General features: G+C 46.9%; 1 protein-coding gene across 9 annotated transcripts in view; it reads right to left on the bottom strand.

Annotated features, from left to right (window-relative positions):
* The window catches only part of STARD8 (StAR related lipid transfer domain containing 8), a 149,473-nt gene that overhangs the window by 107,110 nt on the left and 22,932 nt on the right, over positions 1-19,431 (bottom strand). For 3 of the 9 annotated variants that reach the window (XM_050964590.1, XM_050964591.1, XM_050964600.1), the window contains one exon: positions 6,503-6,536. The exons of 3 other annotated variants lie outside the window; for them this stretch is intronic. In XM_050964590.1, coding sequence (XP_050820547.1) covers positions 6,503-6,536 — 34 coding nt within the window. Of the gene's footprint in view, positions 1-6,502; positions 6,537-7,203; positions 7,221-11,564; positions 11,651-15,521; positions 15,721-19,431 lie in introns of those variants that run through there. 3 more of the 9 variants (XM_050964595.1, XM_050964601.1, XM_050964602.1) reach the window with 3 other exon arrangements.

The following is a 19,431-nucleotide window of genomic DNA, read 5'->3' as shown; positions in this document are numbered from 1 at the left end:
TTTAATGCATATATTTTTATTTAAAAAGTAAGGATTTACCTCCTTAAGGCATTCTAACTAACCACTCCCATTTCCAGCTGTTTGATCACAGCCTCTGCTGATGGAGTTCCATGCAAGGCATTGTAGTGGGAGGGGAAAGGGGCCACTTAAAAAGCAGTGCCTTCACCCCTACTCACACAGCCAAAAAGACTCAAAGATCTTCAGCTAGAAAGTGCCCAAGACACTGGGGGAGCAAACAGTCTTACCAGGAGGGTCTTGTTTCAAATCTGCCTGAGACAGATCTGCCTGGGAGTTTCTTTTTTAACAAAAGGTACCAGAGCTTCAGAATGACTCATCAGCTGAGCACAAGGCTGACCACACAGAGTGAGACAGAGAGAGAGAAGAGGAAGGAGAATTGAGATTACCTTCCATCACATGTCAAGTCAAACAGCAGCATCAAAACCACTAATAATCACATTCAGCTCATTTTTTCCCTACCTCTGCAACTGGAACCCGGACTGGTGACTGTATTTTCCACTATGTAACAAGCACTTTTTAAAAAAAAATTGTTGAAGTCCAAATAGAAACTGGTCATCATTTCAAATGTTTCCCATCCCCATGTGTAATGAGTTTGTCGGCTCTTTCCAGTTGACTTTGCCTTTTGCAACCTTTCCGATCAGTTGTTGCCTTGGCTTTGTGCTCAAATGCACTCAGAAAGCCAGAATGAGATTTAACGCTTTTTTGTGTGGAATTGCTTAACATCCCATTACAGCCACACGCAAACCTTGCTGCCACCATGATCTTTTGCTGCGGCCCTTTTCAGCATGTCTCGATACACAAATTCCATTCTTTTCACCAGCTGGACTAATACCCAACCATCACCCAGTTGTATCCAGTCTGTGTGTAGATCAATAGCAGTGGGAGCACTAAAAATACAAATTTGGAGAGAGAGAGAGAAAAACTGCTCTCTTTTCCAAGTTACTTGAAAGCAGCACCCAATCACAGTCTATTCGGAGCTTCCTGTTCAACAAGTGACTCAGACCAAATCCCAACCATTCTCTTTGGACAACTCAACCCAGTAACACAATTAAACAAATGCACAATGCCACAGCCTGGAGAGTGAATGCAGACTTGCTCAGGAACAAAAATAGAAGACTCCAGAAAGCTCATGTATAAATATAAAGTGAGCGTAACCCAGCTGTGATGATACATAGCTAACATTTTCATTTGGTTATTTTGGAACTCCAAACACTGCATACTGATCTATTCCCCAGGTGTGTTATCTCAGAGAGCTCTGCTGAGGCAGACCACTTTGGAGAATCACTGTTGCTTAATATTTTTTTTGTTTAAAAGACAGGATTGTTAGACCTCACCTTGTCATCAGCTGCTTGGCAAGCTACAGTGGGGCTGCTATTTACTGCTATTTGCAAAGGGCAGATAGGAATTACCCTCCCTGTAGCGAATGCTCTCAAGCCTCATTTCTTGGGCAAACATTATATAGATGTATTTGTATTTAGAGTGTGGCCTGTGTGTAATTCTTTCCGTCTTGTTTTGCCCAGAACAATAGATGGAAAGTTTGGTTGTTGTCATTAAGGAAGTGAAGGGGTAGAAGACCTATGAAAATGCAGCCTCAGTCCTTGAACAGAATCTGCCTGAAGGATAGGTTTGGTGCCAGGGAGTACTCATGTTTTGTGTGTGAGAAACAGGGCAAAGCTGCTGTGTAAGATGGGAACATAGCAAAAGGGAAGGGAGAGAAGGAGAACTCTCCACTGGGAAAATCAGGAGCCGATGGGATGTGGCAAAGAGGCAGTAGTTTTAGTTAATAGCGTCTGGGGATGGGAGGATCCATAGCAGAACAACTAAAGTTTCCCCTCTGTTTAGCTAATATCCTGGAATTTAGAGAATGGTTCTAGCTATTTCAGTCTCAGGATAAAATTATGCCAGTTGTCTGGGGGATGGGGAGCTCAGGGGATTAGCACTGATATCTGGAATGTTTCATCTCTCTGGATCCTATACAGGCAGGTTATTAGCAATGGCTGTTAGGTGACCTATGTGAAATTTAGTGGGCGTTTCAGTCCAGTTCTGAATGGACAAAAACCACCATCACAAAAAGCATTGATTGCCATCAGTGGCAGGGACAGTTTTAGCAGAGTGGCCCCAGATTGAATGAGCCACAGACACTTGAACCCCTCCCCTCTTCAAAGAGATGGGAAAAAATACAGATTTTCATTACTGACAGAGGGCTTTGATCGCGTCATATCCAGCTATTCTGTGAAACAACAACAATGGGAATTCCACAGAACAGGAGGTCAGTTAGAGAGGTCCCTGCAGCATGACCAGCTGATCTCAGATCCTGCACGTTAATAGGTAGGATTTTAAAAGGAATTTGAGGACTGTTTTTGTTGTGGAACAGGAAATGGCCCAGAAAGTCAATCCAGGTAGTTTCCCAGGGGACAATGGACAGGATTATGGAGAAGAGCGCATTGTGACCATGCTTTGCAGAGGATGGAAGGACTAGGACAGGCACTTTCCTACTCTGCTACAAGGCATAAACATTGAACAACCTCTCCCCTCCAGCAAGCAACTTCTCACCTCTTGAAATCCTACCTCTTTCATGAGGTCTCTGACACTGTGCTCACCCACAAAGCCTTCATAACCTCTTGCTCTGAACTGCTGCCCTACCTATCATAGCACCTACTAAGATTTACAGATGGGCCTGTGCTGCACAGTTTGGATATAGATCCCATTTCTCCCAATGCTCAGGCAGGATCTCTAATTAGATTATAAAAATTTCAGAGGAGGGAACTTCTCTTGTAACTGTGGCTGCCACATTGATTGAACTACTATTGACAGGGTCTTCTTAAACCCATGGGGTTCAGGCCTGGGCTTCTGTACTCTAACTCTTCTCCCTGGAAATATCAGAGGTGGTACTTGTATCATTCTGGTAAATATATAGGGCATAAAACCACAAGCCTACATTTTAACAGGCCAGATTTCAAGGTTTCTTTCATTAACCTTGCCCCTTGGTATCTGATACCAGTCTGCAGACAAAATGTGGAGCGAATGACACAGAAATAACCAACCATGTCTTTGATCAGTCCATATAATTGCAAACACCACACATGCAAATTCTCTAATACAAAAATAAAGAGCCACTTAGCTAAGAAAGAGATTTTATTAATCCTGTGTTTTGATCCAAAGACTTTGTGCAGCTCCTCATTAGTGTCCCTCTAGTGGCCAGTTCCAGGCTGCAGCCTGGAACTGAACAGGCCTGGCAGGCATAGAGATGGCAGGGAAGCTGCAGAGCTGGAGGACTGTGAAATTAAAGATAGTGCTTTTCTAGTTTAACTACATATTTGCCAGGAAGCCCTAATTCTATAGACGTCTTTAACCGAGAAATACCAGTATCATCCTTCCCCTCCCCTAAAAGTCTTAATTGTGGATGTGATTTGTTTGCTGGGGCAAAATATCTCGCTGGCCCTTTCACTTGCACACATGGCTCTTTAACCTTCGTTAACAAGCTCTCAAGATTCATGTTGTTAATCTCCCCAGTGAAAGGGTGAAGAGAGACCACCCAGGATTATGCTCCAGTCCCATTCACAAAGCACCCCTTGTTACCAGAAGCTTTCAACCGGCTAGGGCTCAGAGCTAAATCTAATCTTTTAGTGGCTGAAAAACGACCAAGGTCATTGCCCTCCAGTTATGAAAACTACCTTGGAGATCCCCACACACATGCCATAAGCTAGCAACAGTAATGTGTTTCCTGTTTCACTCTGGAACAGACTCCAGTCCTTCCTCCTCCTCCCCTTTTCTGTTGCTGCCCAGGGATAATTATTTAAAGGGATTTCTCTTGACCTTTTCTATGTCAAGAAAAGAGGAGAGAATGTGGCCTCAGGATGCTTCAGGGCCCCTGTAACTATTTCCAGGGCTGCTAAAACTGACCTCGTCTGAGGAAACCACAAGGAAAGGAGGGGGCTTGTGCCAGCCTTGTTCTCGGAATTCCCATGCGGCAGAGGGCTTGTAACACACCGTGCAGACAGAGCCAACAGCTACATCTACTCCCAGAAAAATCCCTGAACTGTCATTTTCCCTCAGCACAGCTCCATAGGTGGGAGCAAAGGTGGAAGCTGCAGATAAGGGGCAGGTGTTTTCACCCTAGCCGGTTTGGAGAACTTGATGGTAAAACTCCCACACTTTGTCTGCACTCAACCTTGCTCCCAGCTGCACTAGTGGAGAATTACAGTTCCAACTATCCCCAGGGCAAATGCTGCCAAACAGGCTCATGTCAGAAAAGAGAGATTTTTTTTAAATTGCAAACCGGGCAAAGTAAAAGAAGCAGGTATGATAACAAAATGTACATCTCAGCCATAGAGCTACTGACAGCTGGGCTGTTCCTTGGCATCAGTGGACTTTAAAATCAGTGCAGAGTGTGATCACAGTGCATTTCCTCGCACCTGCTATCCATCAGCACAGAGTGTTACATGCCTTTAGCCTGAGCGGCTAACGCCTGGCACACTCAAAAAGCCCAGTTACTCCAGAAGGAATTTTGGGTGTGCAAGGAACGCAGAATTGGGCCTTGAATGATGGCTCTCAATATTTTTGGGCAGCAGTATTGGTTTACCAAGGTGAGGCCCTCAGCCTTTAAGGTGCTGAAGACTTCCCATGAGGTGCTGGGCATTACCAACTCCCATTTAAGTCAAAGGAGGTGAGGGTGCTCAGTATCTGGCAGGATCAAGCCCTAACTCCTCAAGGGTCTCGGCTGGCATGCTCTAGCCGCCTTGCAGCTCTGCAGGCTGCTTCTGCTCATGCACAGTCCAAGCCCCATGGCGGGTTAAGGTGCAGACAGCAGAATGAGGTGTGAACAGTGGCAATGCACTGGAGCCCCTCACTAAGCCTAGTCTATCAGTCACTGAACAAACATTCACTAGTATCTGCGCAGCACCTGGGCAAGGCAAAGCTCTTGTAAACAAACTCAATGTCATTTAAAGCCCTAACTATGAGAAGAGGCACGTGTCTCCCATTACCTGGGAAGCAATACATTATTTGCATCAGAGAGAGCCCTGATGCCCACTGGTGCAAATAGAAGCAAACACTGATTGTAAACTCACACTGATAACAGCTGCTTCCTGGCCACTGCTTCAGCAAAGGCACCAGGAGCAGCAGTGAGGAGCTGATGCCTCTTAAGATGCCTTTCTAAGTCCCCCAAAGCAGCCTAGGATCTGTGACTCGCCCCCTTCCTCTCGGATAGCCCAATCTAGGCCTCATTATGAGAACTCAGGGTTCCACTAAGCCAAGGTTGTAAACTGGCCACTCTAAAGGTTCCCATAGACACCCACTCCTTCACCCAGCCCAAACAGGAAAATCCCCAAATGAACACGCCTCCTTTGTCCTTTTAACCTTCTCTTATACAGTAGGTTGCTAACTCCAAGTCCTTAATCATCATTGGTTACCCACTTCAGAATCCCCTCTGGTCTGTCAGTGTCTCTCTCACATCAGGACCCCGTGAATGACAATACAATACACTAACACTGAATATTTGGCCCTTCTCTAGTGCTGTCCATCCAAGGGCCTCAAAACACATTATAGCAAGTCCATCCTTGCCAAACCTATTATTCACATGGGGAAGTTTAAGCTCAAAGCAAAGTGACTTGTCTTAGGTCACACACAACCAGTGGCAGAGCCACAAACAGAATTTAGGGGTCCTGGCTTCAGGTTCGCAGCTCCTGATCCCTGATCACCACCCCACACAGTTTGCCAAATGCACTCACTCCAATGCCAAAGTGAGGAAGTTGTCACTGATGCTGTACACTGTAAGCTGAGGGAGTATGTTCACTCAGCATATCTCCAATAAAAACAGAACCAGAGTAGAACACAGAGAAGAGAAAGAAAGAGGAGCACACATTTGCTGACCAAGGCAGAGTTAACACTTTAAAATAGTTCTGTGTGTTTCTGCAGATACAGCAGTACAAATAAGAGAGGGGCCACTTCTCCATTCCTGCTTCTAAAATCAGGATTTCCCCTTGCACAAAATGGAAGGGATTACACCCATTTTGCTGACAATTAAAGCAAATTTATAGGCAAACCAATCTTTTATCTTAGGGAGGGCATGGGGTGCAGGGCCCAGGCGGGTGGGAGGGGACAGGCATAGTCTGGGATAACAAGAAGGGATGCTGATGCACACAGGTTCTCCAGCACTTCCATAGTGCTTTGTGCTTGAGATGTCCGTCACCTTTATAACAAAACCTTCAAATCTGGTCCACTATGCTAAGGCACAGAGGTGAGTGGAGAAACAGACCAAGGGAGTGGAAGAAAGAGCTTGACAGGGAAACCAGAGACTTGCAGGGAGACTAAAAACCCAGCAACACTAGTCTAATACCCCAAGTCACTGCATTGGAAAGGGAAGGACACCCATGATTATATGACTCTGTGTATAACTTGGTAGCCCCGTCACCAAAACACAGATCTAGAGGCAACAATTAATATATTCTTGCTGATAAAAACGGAACATGCCATCTCCACTTACCTGTGTCCCTTTTATCCTCCAGTAATGTGAAACACTGTAAAAACAAAACAAAACAAAACAAAAATAAATCATTTTACAATCTCTTATATTCCTGGTCATGACGCCTAAAATTTCTGTGTCTTCATCATGCAAACCCAACTAAAGCTCTTCCAGATGATGGCAGCTTGGATCCTGGATCAGATTATCAACTGAGTCTACATGATGGAATGAAGTGGTGTTGGGGGGAAGTAAGCTAAGGAAAGGATCCCCAAGGACGTGCTGTAATAGAAGCAGGGTTTCATTAACTAGCTTTTGCTACAGCGGGTAACAAACGCCCACAAGATCTGAACGCAGATAGAAGATGCCAGCACATGAAGGAAAACAAATTGCAGAAGGCAACATTTCATATAGAGCAGAATCATTTCAGCAGGCAAATACAAAAGGAATAGAATTTCAGAAGGGCAGGAGGAGATATGGGGCCCCCGGGCCAATGACTACCTCCCCCAGGCATCGTGGAGTCAAGCACACGGGAGATGCTCAACACATTCACCATTAACGGGGAGAAACACTGGGGATGGAAGCACCATTTTCCTTCTCAAGTCAATGACAATAAAATGAGGGACAGGACAGATATTTCACAAATATTTCCATTGATTCTAGTGCATTAGTAAAAAATAAACAGGGCCCGATACATTGGCAGAACTATGGAGAATGGAACACACCTGATTTGGGACTATAGAACCTTACGTTCAATTTCACGTCTCAAAATTACGATGAGATTTGCCTGCAAAATTTCCACCAAGAGTGTTTCCATCACCTCATGGGATCCTCCTCCCCCGTACTCCCCTACTGTGGAAAAGTAGCAGCAGAGAGCATGGAGCTGAACTTAGAGATGAATGAGCCATACAGAGAAAGCAAGTGAAGAGACTTGCAAAACAGAGGGGAGCAGCAGGGGGGAGACGATTTGGGAAGTGGACCCTTGTCTTAGAGGTTCTTTCCAACCCCATCACGATTCTACGGCCAGGTGTACGCTACCAAGTTTTTCAAGCATAGCTGTGCCAGTTCGAAGTGTCAGGCTACCCCCGACATAGCTATGCCAGCTTAACTGTACCAGCAAAAGAACTCCTTTGGCCAGTACAGAGTCTCCACTAGGGGGCTACAGCTACTGGCAAAGCCTTTCTGACATAGGCTAGCCCTAAGATGGAAACACAAATAGACAGAGACCATTAGATTTGGAGCCAGGGAGTGAAAAAGAGAGAGGAAGGATGTGGTATATTGCTCTGAACTAAGACACAAGCCCCATCTGCTCTGAGTCTCTCCGGCCTCTGGGTGCCGCTTGTGAGCCATATTGTATGCAGCTGTGCTCTTGCTGCAGCTTGCAGGGTTCTGCAAATCTCCCATCCTCCCCAGAGCTGCTGCAGCCAGCTTCTCTCCTGCATGCTGCCTTTGCAATCTCCACCTGCTCCCTGAAAATATGACTATCCAACCAGAGACACTGCCTGGCTCCTCCTGCCAGGGCTTTTGGTGCCCCAGACATTGCACTCACACAGGCTCTGTCAAAAACCCCATTCTCTGTACTCCAAACCCAGAGCCGGATCCTCAGGTGACTCCCCCACCCTGGTCCCTCATTCCACAGCATTTTAGTCACTTCCTGGGCACGCTTGCAGATTGTCTCTGTGATGTGCTGGTAGGCAGGGATCTGTTAGTAAAGAGACACACACCATGGCCACAGGCTGAGATACCAGTCACCAGCTGAACCACATGGACGCAACACTTCGAATACAATACATATCTCTCCCCTCTGTCAACACAGGCCTCCAGTCTTTCCCAGGTAGCAGCCACATGGCAGCTGGAGTAGCTCGCACACTCTCTTCTGGCTTCCCACCAGTGAAGGGTAAGAGCATCATAAACTTATAAGACCCTGGCTTAGCCCAGCCACTAAAGGGCCATAGGAAACACACGCCCCCACAGTCCCACCCACCCGCTCCAGAGTGCATCACCCTAGTGGTTACTAAACTTTCTGCTCAAAGCTCTCAGTTTACCACACTAAGACCTCAGCTACTCCAGTCAGTGCCCATCGCATCCCACTCAGTTGTACCTGCTCTAACCCACAACAGAAGTTGGGCTGCTCCAAATCCCAGCTCTCTCTTGCAAGAAGCTCATGCTGCACTGTAGGCAAGAGTACATAGATGGGCAGAAGGCAAGCAGTGGTGATGCAGACATGGAAAGTGGAAGACAAGAGTATAAGATGCCACACGCCACAACATTTCTCAGGAGATCCTGTCCCACAGAGCAGGGCTTGCAGGACATTCATGAATCCCTAGGCCACTTTTACAGCCCATGAAAAACCATGTCCTGTTCCAATACACTATCCTGGCTTTGGGTCAGAACGTCACCACACTGCATGATGCACAAGTTAGTCCCATGGGACAAACTCGGAAAGAATGGTAGCCTGCTAGAGTAGCAGTCCCAAAGCCTGAAATACTGGTGCTGGGCAGAAAGCAGTGCCTGGGAGCCACTGCATTACATCTCTTCCCTGGGAGCAGAACCAGGGTCACCCCACATGGGAAAAGGGTGCAATGTCCATGCCAAACCCCTCTGTGCTAAATGAGTAAGTAACACCTGGAATGTAATGAAGAACCATCCTGGATATTTGGCTACTGAGCCACCAAGCCTTGCACGCTTGGACTGAACTATTTAAGGAGCCCTTTTCCCTTCCAGTTTTCATCGTAAGGAAATTTCAACACAGCTAGAGCCTTGGGACTCAATTAATCCCTGACTCCAAACACTCACCTCTGGACCTAACTCCCCTGGAGTCAAACCTGGGGCCCTCAAACAGAACTAACCAAGTCCCTACTCTCACTCTTAGCCAGCCCACCTACTCTCTCATGAATCCCACAGTGAAGAACTAAATGTTGTAATATTTATTGCTATCTGATGGCGGTTTGAGGGACTGTCTGAAAAGAGTTTGTTGGGCCTCAGCCCAGATTATTGTGGACACTTCCAGCCCTCAGAGTCAGGCTGAGGAGTGTCATGGCTAGAGGTGCTTGTCCAGCCACTGCTCATACTCTTCCTGTCCTGGGCTGTACACAGAACATCAGCCTCCAAGACCCTCACTTGGCAGCTTTTATGAGCACTTCAAAAGTTCACACACACCCAAACCAAAGCTGAAGCTGATGTCCTGATTGTTTCCAGGCCAAGGTCACCAGCACAGGATGAGGATTTGCTGCAGAAGCCAGTGGATGAGGAAGCAGAGCTGGGAGGGGGAGAAAGTCCTTAGCATACCACTCTTTGGGATGCCAGCTCTTTGGGGAAGGGGACTTTTCTTCATGAGTGTCTGTGGTGCACTTGGCACAGTGTACAAAATCTCCCCTGGGGATTTTGGGTCTCTTCCCCCCATGTCTCCCAGCATACACACACCTGACTTTCACCAGATCTTGTAGGTGGTTTTGAAACCATTTCAGTAAAAAGTGGTCAGGCCACCTTCAACCAGGTCTTCACTAGGGCTCCAACTGGCTTTCAGAGTGGTTATAAAATGTCGCCAGTGTAGACTGGCCCCTACTGCCACAGAGGAAATGTTAGGCCTCTCACAGGGCATATCTCATGATGCCCAGGGAACTGTGCAAGCAGCAGTTGGTGAGCAGGGGATGTCCACATTTTAATCGCATTAGCAGGCTCTGGAAGTGGCGGGCAGAATGGAGTCTCCAAGCACAAAGAGCCAGGGATAAAAAAAATAATAGAAAAGAAAGGAAAACACAGCCCAGGCTCCTTTGCTGGGCTCAGTTCTTGGAGAAGCTTTGCCTGCATTCCATTCTCTCAGCTTTGTTAGAAATGCAGCAGCCTCTTTGATGATGAAGGGGCCCACAGTGAGTGAGTGCAGCATGCTGCTTTCTCACATCCCTCAGAGCTGCTGGGCGGATGCCCCTGGCACTGGCACAAAGAGCCCAGGCCGTGCTTCCCTTTCATTGCTGGAGGCTTTCTGCAGGCATAAATAAATGTAACTAAATCTCATCAGAACAAAAGAGATGACCCAAAATGGCATGACTCTGCCTGAGATACCCCAGGCACAGAGCAAGGTGTGTGGGAGGGAACCAATGGGGGGTGCCGCAGGTACAGGGGGATGGGAGGGGAACCCTTGACACTGCCCATGGTACTGCCCGTAGGGGGTGGGGGAACCCATGACACTGCCCTAAGGCATGAGAGAGAGAAATCCCAATGACCATTCCTTCCACTGGGTTGGAAGGCTTGAGCCAGGAGGCACCAAAGCCCACCCATGCCCAGTCCCTTTAGGATCCCCACATATTCTCACAAAGTGACCCCCCCTCCCCAAACACACACACACAGTTCATCACAGTAGGAGGCCCAGGCCAAATCACACCAGATGTGCTTGCAGGGCCTTGGGGATAATGTTAGGAATGTTACATTCTGGTGAGTCTGACTTTCCCACAAACCAGCAGGGACCCTTCTTCCTGTCTGGGGCACTGGGGCTTGGGGACAGCACACAGGAAGAGGTGCTTAACCCCTTCGCGTCTGCTGTGCTGCTCGCAGCAAGAGCTGGGCTCAGCAAATTCAAGAAGGAGCACGGTGACATGGAGGATGTGAGCATGGGGTTATCGCTGGGTTTCCAGAAAAGGGCTGTGCCCGTGTGTGCTTGGGCTTGCACAGCTGGGTTACAGGGGTCTTTGGATTTATTGGGGATTTCTGAATCTTTCCCTCCCTGGTGAGAAATTGGACAAGATTTGCTGTCACTAGCCTGTTTACTTCTATCCTATCTTGCGCAGCCAGGGAAAGCCCACGCAGAAGCAGCACCATTGCTATAGCGGTCCAGAGGAATTAATAATAGTCAAAGCTGAAAAGGTCTGGATGGTTAGTTAAGCACCAGGGCATCTACAGCTTCTTTCATCTCAAATGATCCCACAAGCTTTACAAGCTTCAGCCAGCCAAACACACACACTAATCACTTAGCCCCCACATTGAAATGCAGTCAGCTCTGGGTATGGCATGGTAGTTAGCTGAACAGTGTACAGCAATGAAAAGGGAAGAACAGTCCCTTAGGATCTAATAAGCATGAAGCTATTCCAACCTTGGGAGGATCCCTCTTCCAAATGTTCCCTGGCTTCTCCTGCCCCTTTCTCCTGCAATCTTCCAACCAGCTCCTGCTCCATCTCTCAACACAAAGGGGTTACAATTCTATCCTTGGAACCCAGTGCATTTTTTCCATGTTAGTGAATTTCTAGGGATTCTTCTGTTGCTTGGTTACTTGTTAGAAAAAATACAGCATAAATGACTCCTGGGACCAGGGAAAATGAGATGAAACCAAGAGAGCCTTAGCCCTACTGCCTGTTCCAGACCCTCAGCGTTTCTTGTTAGAAATATTGAGAAAGAGGTGGTGTCCTCTGTCACTTCTGCTATCTGAAAGCACAGCTGTTCCCAGAACTGGCCTCCTCTTCTCCTGTCCTGTAAGGAGCCCGCAGCAATGGCACGGCCCAGGAGCAGCACTTACCCAGCTACCATCTCCTGAGAACCGCCAGGCTACTAAATTTTAAGGAGGTTGCTCAGTATTTTTAGATTGAAACTTGTTGCAAATCAAGTACGACTTATTGTTGTGGGATAGGGACAGGGGAGAGAAGAGGGCTTGGGCGGCTGTGAACCCAAGAAGGGCAAAGATGGAGGTGAGGGAAAGAAAAGAAAAAAACTTCCCCCTCCCCCCCCAAGGTCATCCCCTGCAAGGGGTGAAAGGAAGTTTAGATTGCACCCGAGGACAGAAAAACATGTCCAAAGGGGATGTATAGGCCCTGAGTTTGGGAGTAGGCACTTGCAGTGTCTAACAGTGATCCCTTCACAAATCCTAGCTTCTTTGTTGGCAGGCTTTGTGCCACTCCAGGTTCAAAGCAAACCTCAGGAGCTGAACTAGCAAGGAAGCATCCAAAAGCATCACCCTCAGTCAGAGGCGCTCATTTATCATGACAGCAAACTGAAGGCCGGAGCTCAGAAGTGGTGTGCTGGCCACAGGGTCCTGGACAAATTCCTTAATTGGGAAATTCTGTTCCACCTCCCAATATACACCCTGCAGAGACCGTGGAAGGGGTTCTACTTACACCTATTAGGGCAGGGGTGGCCAACCTGTGGCTCCGAAGCCACATGCAGCTCTTCAGAAGTTAATATGCAGCTCCTTGCATAGGCACCAACTCCGGGGCTGGAGCTACAGGCGCCAACTTTCCAATGTGCCGAGGAGTGCTCATTGCTCTACCCCTGGCTCTGCCACAGGTCCTGTCCCCACTCCACCCCTTCCCACCCCCTCTCCTGAGCCTGCCGTGCCCTCGCTCCTTCCCCCTCCCCCACCGAGCCTCCTGCAGGCCACGAAACAGCTGATCGGAAGGTGCAGGGAGGGAGGTGACGGCACTGATGAGCAGGGCTGCTGGTGGGTGGGAGGCGCTGGGAGTGGAGATGGGGAGAAGCTGATGCGGGGGGCTGCTGATGTATTACTGTGGCTCTTTGGCAATGTACATTGGTAAATTCTGGCTCCTTCTCAGGCTCAGGTTAGCCACCTCTGACCTAATGGTTTTATCTAAATCAATTCCTAGGGCACAAGTTCCCCAGAGTCCTGCTCTGCCTCCCGTGAAGCCAGGGCATGCGCCTACACTCAGGTTCCTGACAGGTAATGAAGTTTCTGAGGCCAGCAAGAGATCACCACAGTAATGAAACAGACCCATATAAATTAGTGGTTAGACCACATCGGGTGGTCCTCAAGAGCCTGGGTTGGTTTATATTTAAAATATCAACCACTCCCTAGAGCTGTGAGAAGGCAGAAACAGAGATTCTGAGAATACTCTTCAGATAAAGCGAATTCACTTGATGGTAATCGTGGCCCCTCTAACCTGACTGCTGCCAACACTCAGGCAAGTGAAGTGTGGTTTGCACAAATGTCTGCAGAAAGAGACCGTGATGCAAATACTTGTGTGAATATTTGCACAAACAAGCACACCAGAAGGGTTCAGCCATCATGAAAGTGTGATGTGAGGTCAGGATTCCTCCAGTCAAAGCACAAACAATACCTGGGACTCTGGTGATTAAACAGCACAAGTAGCTCAACATTGTACAGGATTGGGCCTTTGATGCGCTATTTCAGCTGAATTCTGCAATAAAAGGATGAAGTGATATGGCATCTTATTCCTCCAAGGAAGACAGCAGAACATTCCCACAAGTTGCTGGCATAGGAAGACTTCTAGTAAGGCTGTTTATACTATTTCTGGTTTGACATCTAGGAGAAACATGTTTCTATTGCAAGAACAACCAGCTCTGACACAAGCCCACTGTGTGGTCATACGATAAATCACTTTGCTTTAATGAGTCTCAGTTTCTCCATCTGTAAAATGGGATACGACTACTTAGCTCTACAGGATTAATGCGTGTCTGTAGAGCCCTTTAGAGGACTAAGAAATTGTAAAGTATCGTTAATAAATTCTACAAAGATCATTGTTACCTTCAACTCCGCTAACTACCTCGGAGGTAGTAGGTGTAGTGTGTGCATTTTATCTTGACATAGGCACTACCTGCTATAAGGTGCTGGCTGGAAAAAATTTTAGTGTATCCCACAAGCAGTTGGAAACCTCTGTAACCTGCGCCAACAGTATCCCCATCACTTCTCATACAGACCTGTCATCCTATTGCAGCAATACAGCCTATCTAACACCACAATGGCCACCCTTGGAGAGACAAAGCTGGGCTAAAGAGACAGATGAAGAGCTAAACCCAAACCAAAACTGCCACCCGCCATAAGAAATGTTGCCATAGGAAATTAAAAATTAAGGGCCAGATTGTGGCATCAGCTACTCTAGCGTAATTCTAATTGTAGTCACTGAGTTATACCAGATTTATACCTCTGTGTTGCAAATCAGATTCTGCCCCTAACTGCTGTGGTACACATGGCATGGGGCCATGCCCCTAAACTTCCTTCTGTGCCATCCACCCAGCTGTCCACTGAAAACTTGAGGTGCTGCTCAGACAGGACTTAGAGGAAGAAAATGAAACTACAGAACATTGCACAGTATAAACAAGACATAGGGGAATTCAGAGTCACAGTTTCTCTGAAGAGGGAGCTGAGTGCACAAACATTTAGTGTGTCTTCACCTGTTCCAAGGGGGCAACTTAGGGTTTGCATCCATAAATGATTCACAGATGTTTGCACTGTTAGAGAGTGTACGTGTGGCTCTGACTCTATCCATAAAGAGAGTATTTGTCTGGGATCTCCCAGGGGGTGGGGGGAATGTGAGTGACTGCAACCAATGTGATACAGGAGAGAGAGAGAGAGAGAGAGACTCAGTAATTTTCTATATTAATATCCAAAATTAGGGGATGGGCAAGGAAGAGATCTCCTCCAACTATCAGAAATTAGCCAAGGTTTTTCCATTAAAGAAAACGGAGGGAAAAGTTTGCCTAATCCGGGGACAAAGAAGACCGCAGAAATGGGATCATGCTTCAGAGCATCTGATACCAAATCAGGAATGGACACGGGGGGATAAAGCCAAGTCGTAGGCAGATCGGACCTGTCTGTGACAGAGATCTCTATATATGACTTGTCATGCAACTTGATTACTGAATGTGAGTGTGTCTGTACAAATGCCTGAATACCTGGATCTATCCATTCAGTGTGTGCATGCCTGCATAGAGTAACCACACATGCATGCAATCCATAAAGTGCATATGGCTATGTGTAGAATATCTGCATCTATCCACACACAGTCAGCACCCAGCACCTCTCATTCTTCTCTGTGGAAGCTGTTGAGTGCTAAGCACTTTTGAAAATTTGGCTATAGTGCATGTGTCTCTCCCTACAGCACACATATGAATCTGTGTGTACTGTATCTGCATTTAATCATATAGTGTATGTGTGCACACATGCGTACAGATGCCCTGGAGCACACCAATACCCAAACTCAGGCACTGCAAGACACCCCCCAACCATCCCTTCAGACCTCTTTCCTGGCAGCTGACAGGGAATCTGAAAGACTGGACAAGATTTAAATGGACAGTTTCTTACCTTTGCTTTTTTGAAGCAAGCCCAGAAAAAATCCAATAATGGCATGATGGGCAGGGCAGGGGAAATCTGTGGGCCAGCCCCCTTGCACACTCAGCTATAACATAGAGTGCCCCCAGCCCTGGAGAGAACCCTTCCCGTCAGATCCATAAGTGGCTCCTCGCAGCACAGAGCTGCTGGGCAGAGAGATTCAGCCAGGAGAGAAGCTACTGTACAGAGAGAGAGGGAGGGACAGAAGGAGGAAGCAGTGCCCAGGGAGGCGGGCCGGAAGATTCAAATCCTGCACCGTTATTCTGTTGGCTAGAAATAGGCTTGGATGCCGATTGAAATTCCCTGGACATTATGAGTTTTAAAAAGACATGGGCTTTCCTTCCTGTCTCTTTAATGCACCATTCAGCATTCCACATTCCCATCCCCAGGCAGCCAGAGAGAGCAAGGGAAGAGAAAGAAGGAACTACAAAGCATAAGAAATGAGACCTTCAGTGTCAAAGACACACACAGGGCATTGGAAATCCAAACCCCACAAGCTTTAGATTTTCAATCTAACTCTCACCCTCCTTTCTTAGCTCATCAGCCCCCCACAAAGGCTTTCAATATTTCCCCCAGAAAGGGGTAAACAGCACCCTAGGTTAACCTTTTCATCATTGATCTCCTTTCCCCTCACCCCACACCGTCTCTAAACTCAGGATTGCCAATAGCCGCGAAGGCTCCATAGCACAAGGAGGAATTCAGTTGCTCAGCAGTACGTTTGGCAGCAGCAAAGCAAGCTTGTGATTGTTACCAGAGCTGGGTGAATATTGTAGGAAAAAACAAATGCAATCCAAGAACTTGCTTGGACAGTATTCCCAGCTCCTTATCCACTTTCTGCAGATGTCTGTGTGAGCAGCATTTGTTCACAAGGAAGTTCACTGAAAGACTGCCATAAACACTCTTGCACGTATTTGTCTCTCTCACATGTATGGCATCTGCAGAGGAACAGTCTATAGATGCAGTAATAGGTCCATAAACCATTTCAAGGCCTCAACTGTGACACTGTGGATATCGTCCAATTCACCTTTGAATCCATATGTGGGGCAGAGCGTTATGATGTGTTTGATGGCTTGGATGTCCTCACCACAGTCACACAAAGGGGAGTCTTTGACTTTCTACATGTGCATCAAAGTGGCTGCATCTTCCATGGGTTGTTCAGATGCAGTTCAGTGTGATCCAAAGTCTGCATGGCAGGTCAAAACTGGGAGAGGTAGCTTGTTGGATCAGCGATAATGCGACTGTTTGGAATGATAGATGAGGCCCAGATGCTTTGCACTTCCTTTGTCAGATCCAGAGACATGAAGTGGTCTCGTGTGGTCCATAGTGGTTTTTGAGATTTCAAGCACTGTTGAGGTTTGTCATCCATAACCTGATGGATGGGAAGGTCTGGGCAGCTTTCAGCACCTTTAGGTTCTCATGCTGTGGCTATATCTCAGCAGACAGCTGGAGGGTCGGTGTTTACCAACACAGAAAGCCACAGCAGAGGTGTTTATTTTAAAGTCCCTGTGATGATTCGCACGACCTGATTCAGCTGCCTAGCCACAGCTTCTTGTCCACAATACTCTGCAGCTGAATGAACCAGGGTCATAGCACCAGGCCAGTTGACCTCGAGCTTCTTCCTGCTAACTTCTGAATAATGCTGACACAAGTCTTCGCTTTAGAGGCTACTTTCTTGAGGTGGTCTGTCATAAACAGATAGCTAAGGGTTAATGTTCTTTTACCTGTAAAGGGGTAACAACAGTAACCTGAAACACCTGACCAGAGGACCAATCAGGAAACAAGACTTTTTCAAATCTGGGTGGAGGGAAGTTTTGGGTGTGAGTCCTTTGTTCTTGTGCTGTTCTTTTCTTGTCTCTGAGAGTGATCTTTCTATCTCCTGGCTTTCTATTCTTCTGTTTCCAAGTTGTAAGTACAAGGATAGTAAGACAATAGGTTTATATTGTTTTCTTTTGTATTTACATGGGTGTAGTTGCTGGAATGTTTTAAATTGTATTCTTTTTGGATAAGGCTGTTTATTCATTTTTTTCCTTTAAGCAATTGACCCTGTATATTGTCACCTTAATACAGAGATCCTTTTATGTCCTTTTTTCATTCTTTTTATATAAAGCTTTCTTTTTAAGACCTGTTGGAGTTTTTCTTTAGTGGGGACTCCAGGGAATTGAGTCTGCAGCTCACCAGGGAATTGGTGGGAGGAAGAAGTCAGGGGGAAAATCTCTTTGTGTTAGATTTACTAAGCCCGACTTTGCATACCCTCTGGGTGAGGGGGAAGAGAGATTAGATCTCTCGGTACTTGTGTTTCCAGGACTGGAAGCAGGGAATCTCCTAGGGTTGTCCAGGGAGGGGAGCCTGGGAGGAAGTAACAAGGAAACAAGGGGAGGGGGTTATTTCCCTTTGTTGTAAGACTCAAGGCATCTGAGTCTGGGGGTCCCCCAGGGAAGGTTTTGGGAAGACCACAGTGAGCTAGGCACTGTATAATTCCTAGGTTTTGGGGAGACCACAGTGAGCTAGGCACTGTATAATTCCTAGCTGGTGGCAGCAATTACCAGGTCCAAGCTGGTAACTAAGCTTGGAGGTTTTCATGCTAACACTCATATTTTGGACGCTAAGGTCCAGATCTGGGAAGAAATGTTATGACATGGTCACGAAAGGTCTATGTGTGCTCAAGAATAACACTGAGATATGACCCAAAGCCAACATAACGCCAACAAAACTTGGACAGAGTGTTTTGTGCGATTCTGTTGTCAAGATGAGAAGTACAGACTACAAATTTGCTCGGCTTTGGACTCTCAGCTGCCACTTTTGAAAGTACCGCTCCAGGATCTTCAGGTCAGATGTAAGGGTTACTGCAAGTGTTTTAAAGCTATAGGCCTGAGTTGCAAGTGCCAAATCATCAGCATATGCAAACTTCTGCACTATCATTTCAGGCATATCATTCATGTATACATTGGAGGGTGTTGGAGCAAGTACAGAGCCTTTGGTAGTAGCCCATTATTCGAAGTGTATGGCTTGCTGGTTAGACCCCCGAGATATACACACATCCTTCAGCCACTAACCACAGTGTTCAGCAGCCTGAGAAGCTGCACACAGGGGATCACTTTGGCCAGTTTCAGTAGCAGGCCGTCCTTCCAGACTGTGTCATATGCTGCTGCCAAATCGATAAAAGCAGTATCAGTGCCATGCGCTCCAGCATCGCAATGGTCTGCACCATTCACAAATAAGGGGGTTGAGGCAGAACTGGGAAAAGCATTGGGAAAAGATGACATCTGTCCTGAATTCCCATATAACCTAGGTCCACAAGTATGGAAATTGATGATGCAGCTTTTCACCAACATTCTGGAGACTGGTGAAATCCCCCCATGTGTGGAGAAAGGCCAAGGTCATTGCACTCCTAAAGCCTGGAAAACCTGCAGAGCACCCTTCTAGTTATAAGTCAATATCCCTCTTGAGCACCACTTACAAGGTGATGGAGCATGTGATTCCGAACCAAATCATTCCCCTGTGGACTCCATCCTACTCAAGGAGCAAACTAGGTTTTGACTACTCAGAAGTTGCTGCGACCAGGTCCTGGCCCTCACTACAAACAGCGAGGCTGGATTCCAATGAAAACTCTAGACTGCTTTCACAAAACTGCAAATAAGCATTTGCACTACAAGCCTCCTTGTGAACATGGGAGAAGAAACACCATCTTGTGACGTACATGCCCAATCACAGCAGAAACTCTAAACAGCAAATCCGTGAAGCAATGGTCTTGGTGAACAGGTTAGGAACCACCCATTGGCTGAGACATATTTCAACAAACAACAGACCAAACGTTAAAATATAAAAAGTCTATTGACATATGATTCCCAAGCAGAAATGGGGATGAAATTGCCAACAGAGGCCC

This window comes from Gopherus flavomarginatus, chromosome 8, assembly GCF_025201925.1.
Source record: "Gopherus flavomarginatus isolate rGopFla2 chromosome 8, rGopFla2.mat.asm, whole genome shotgun sequence".
NCBI lineage: Eukaryota > Metazoa > Chordata > Testudines > Testudinidae > Gopherus > Gopherus flavomarginatus.
The sequence above is the reverse complement of the archived record's forward strand: the minus strand, read 5'-3'. Positions and strand labels throughout refer to the sequence as shown.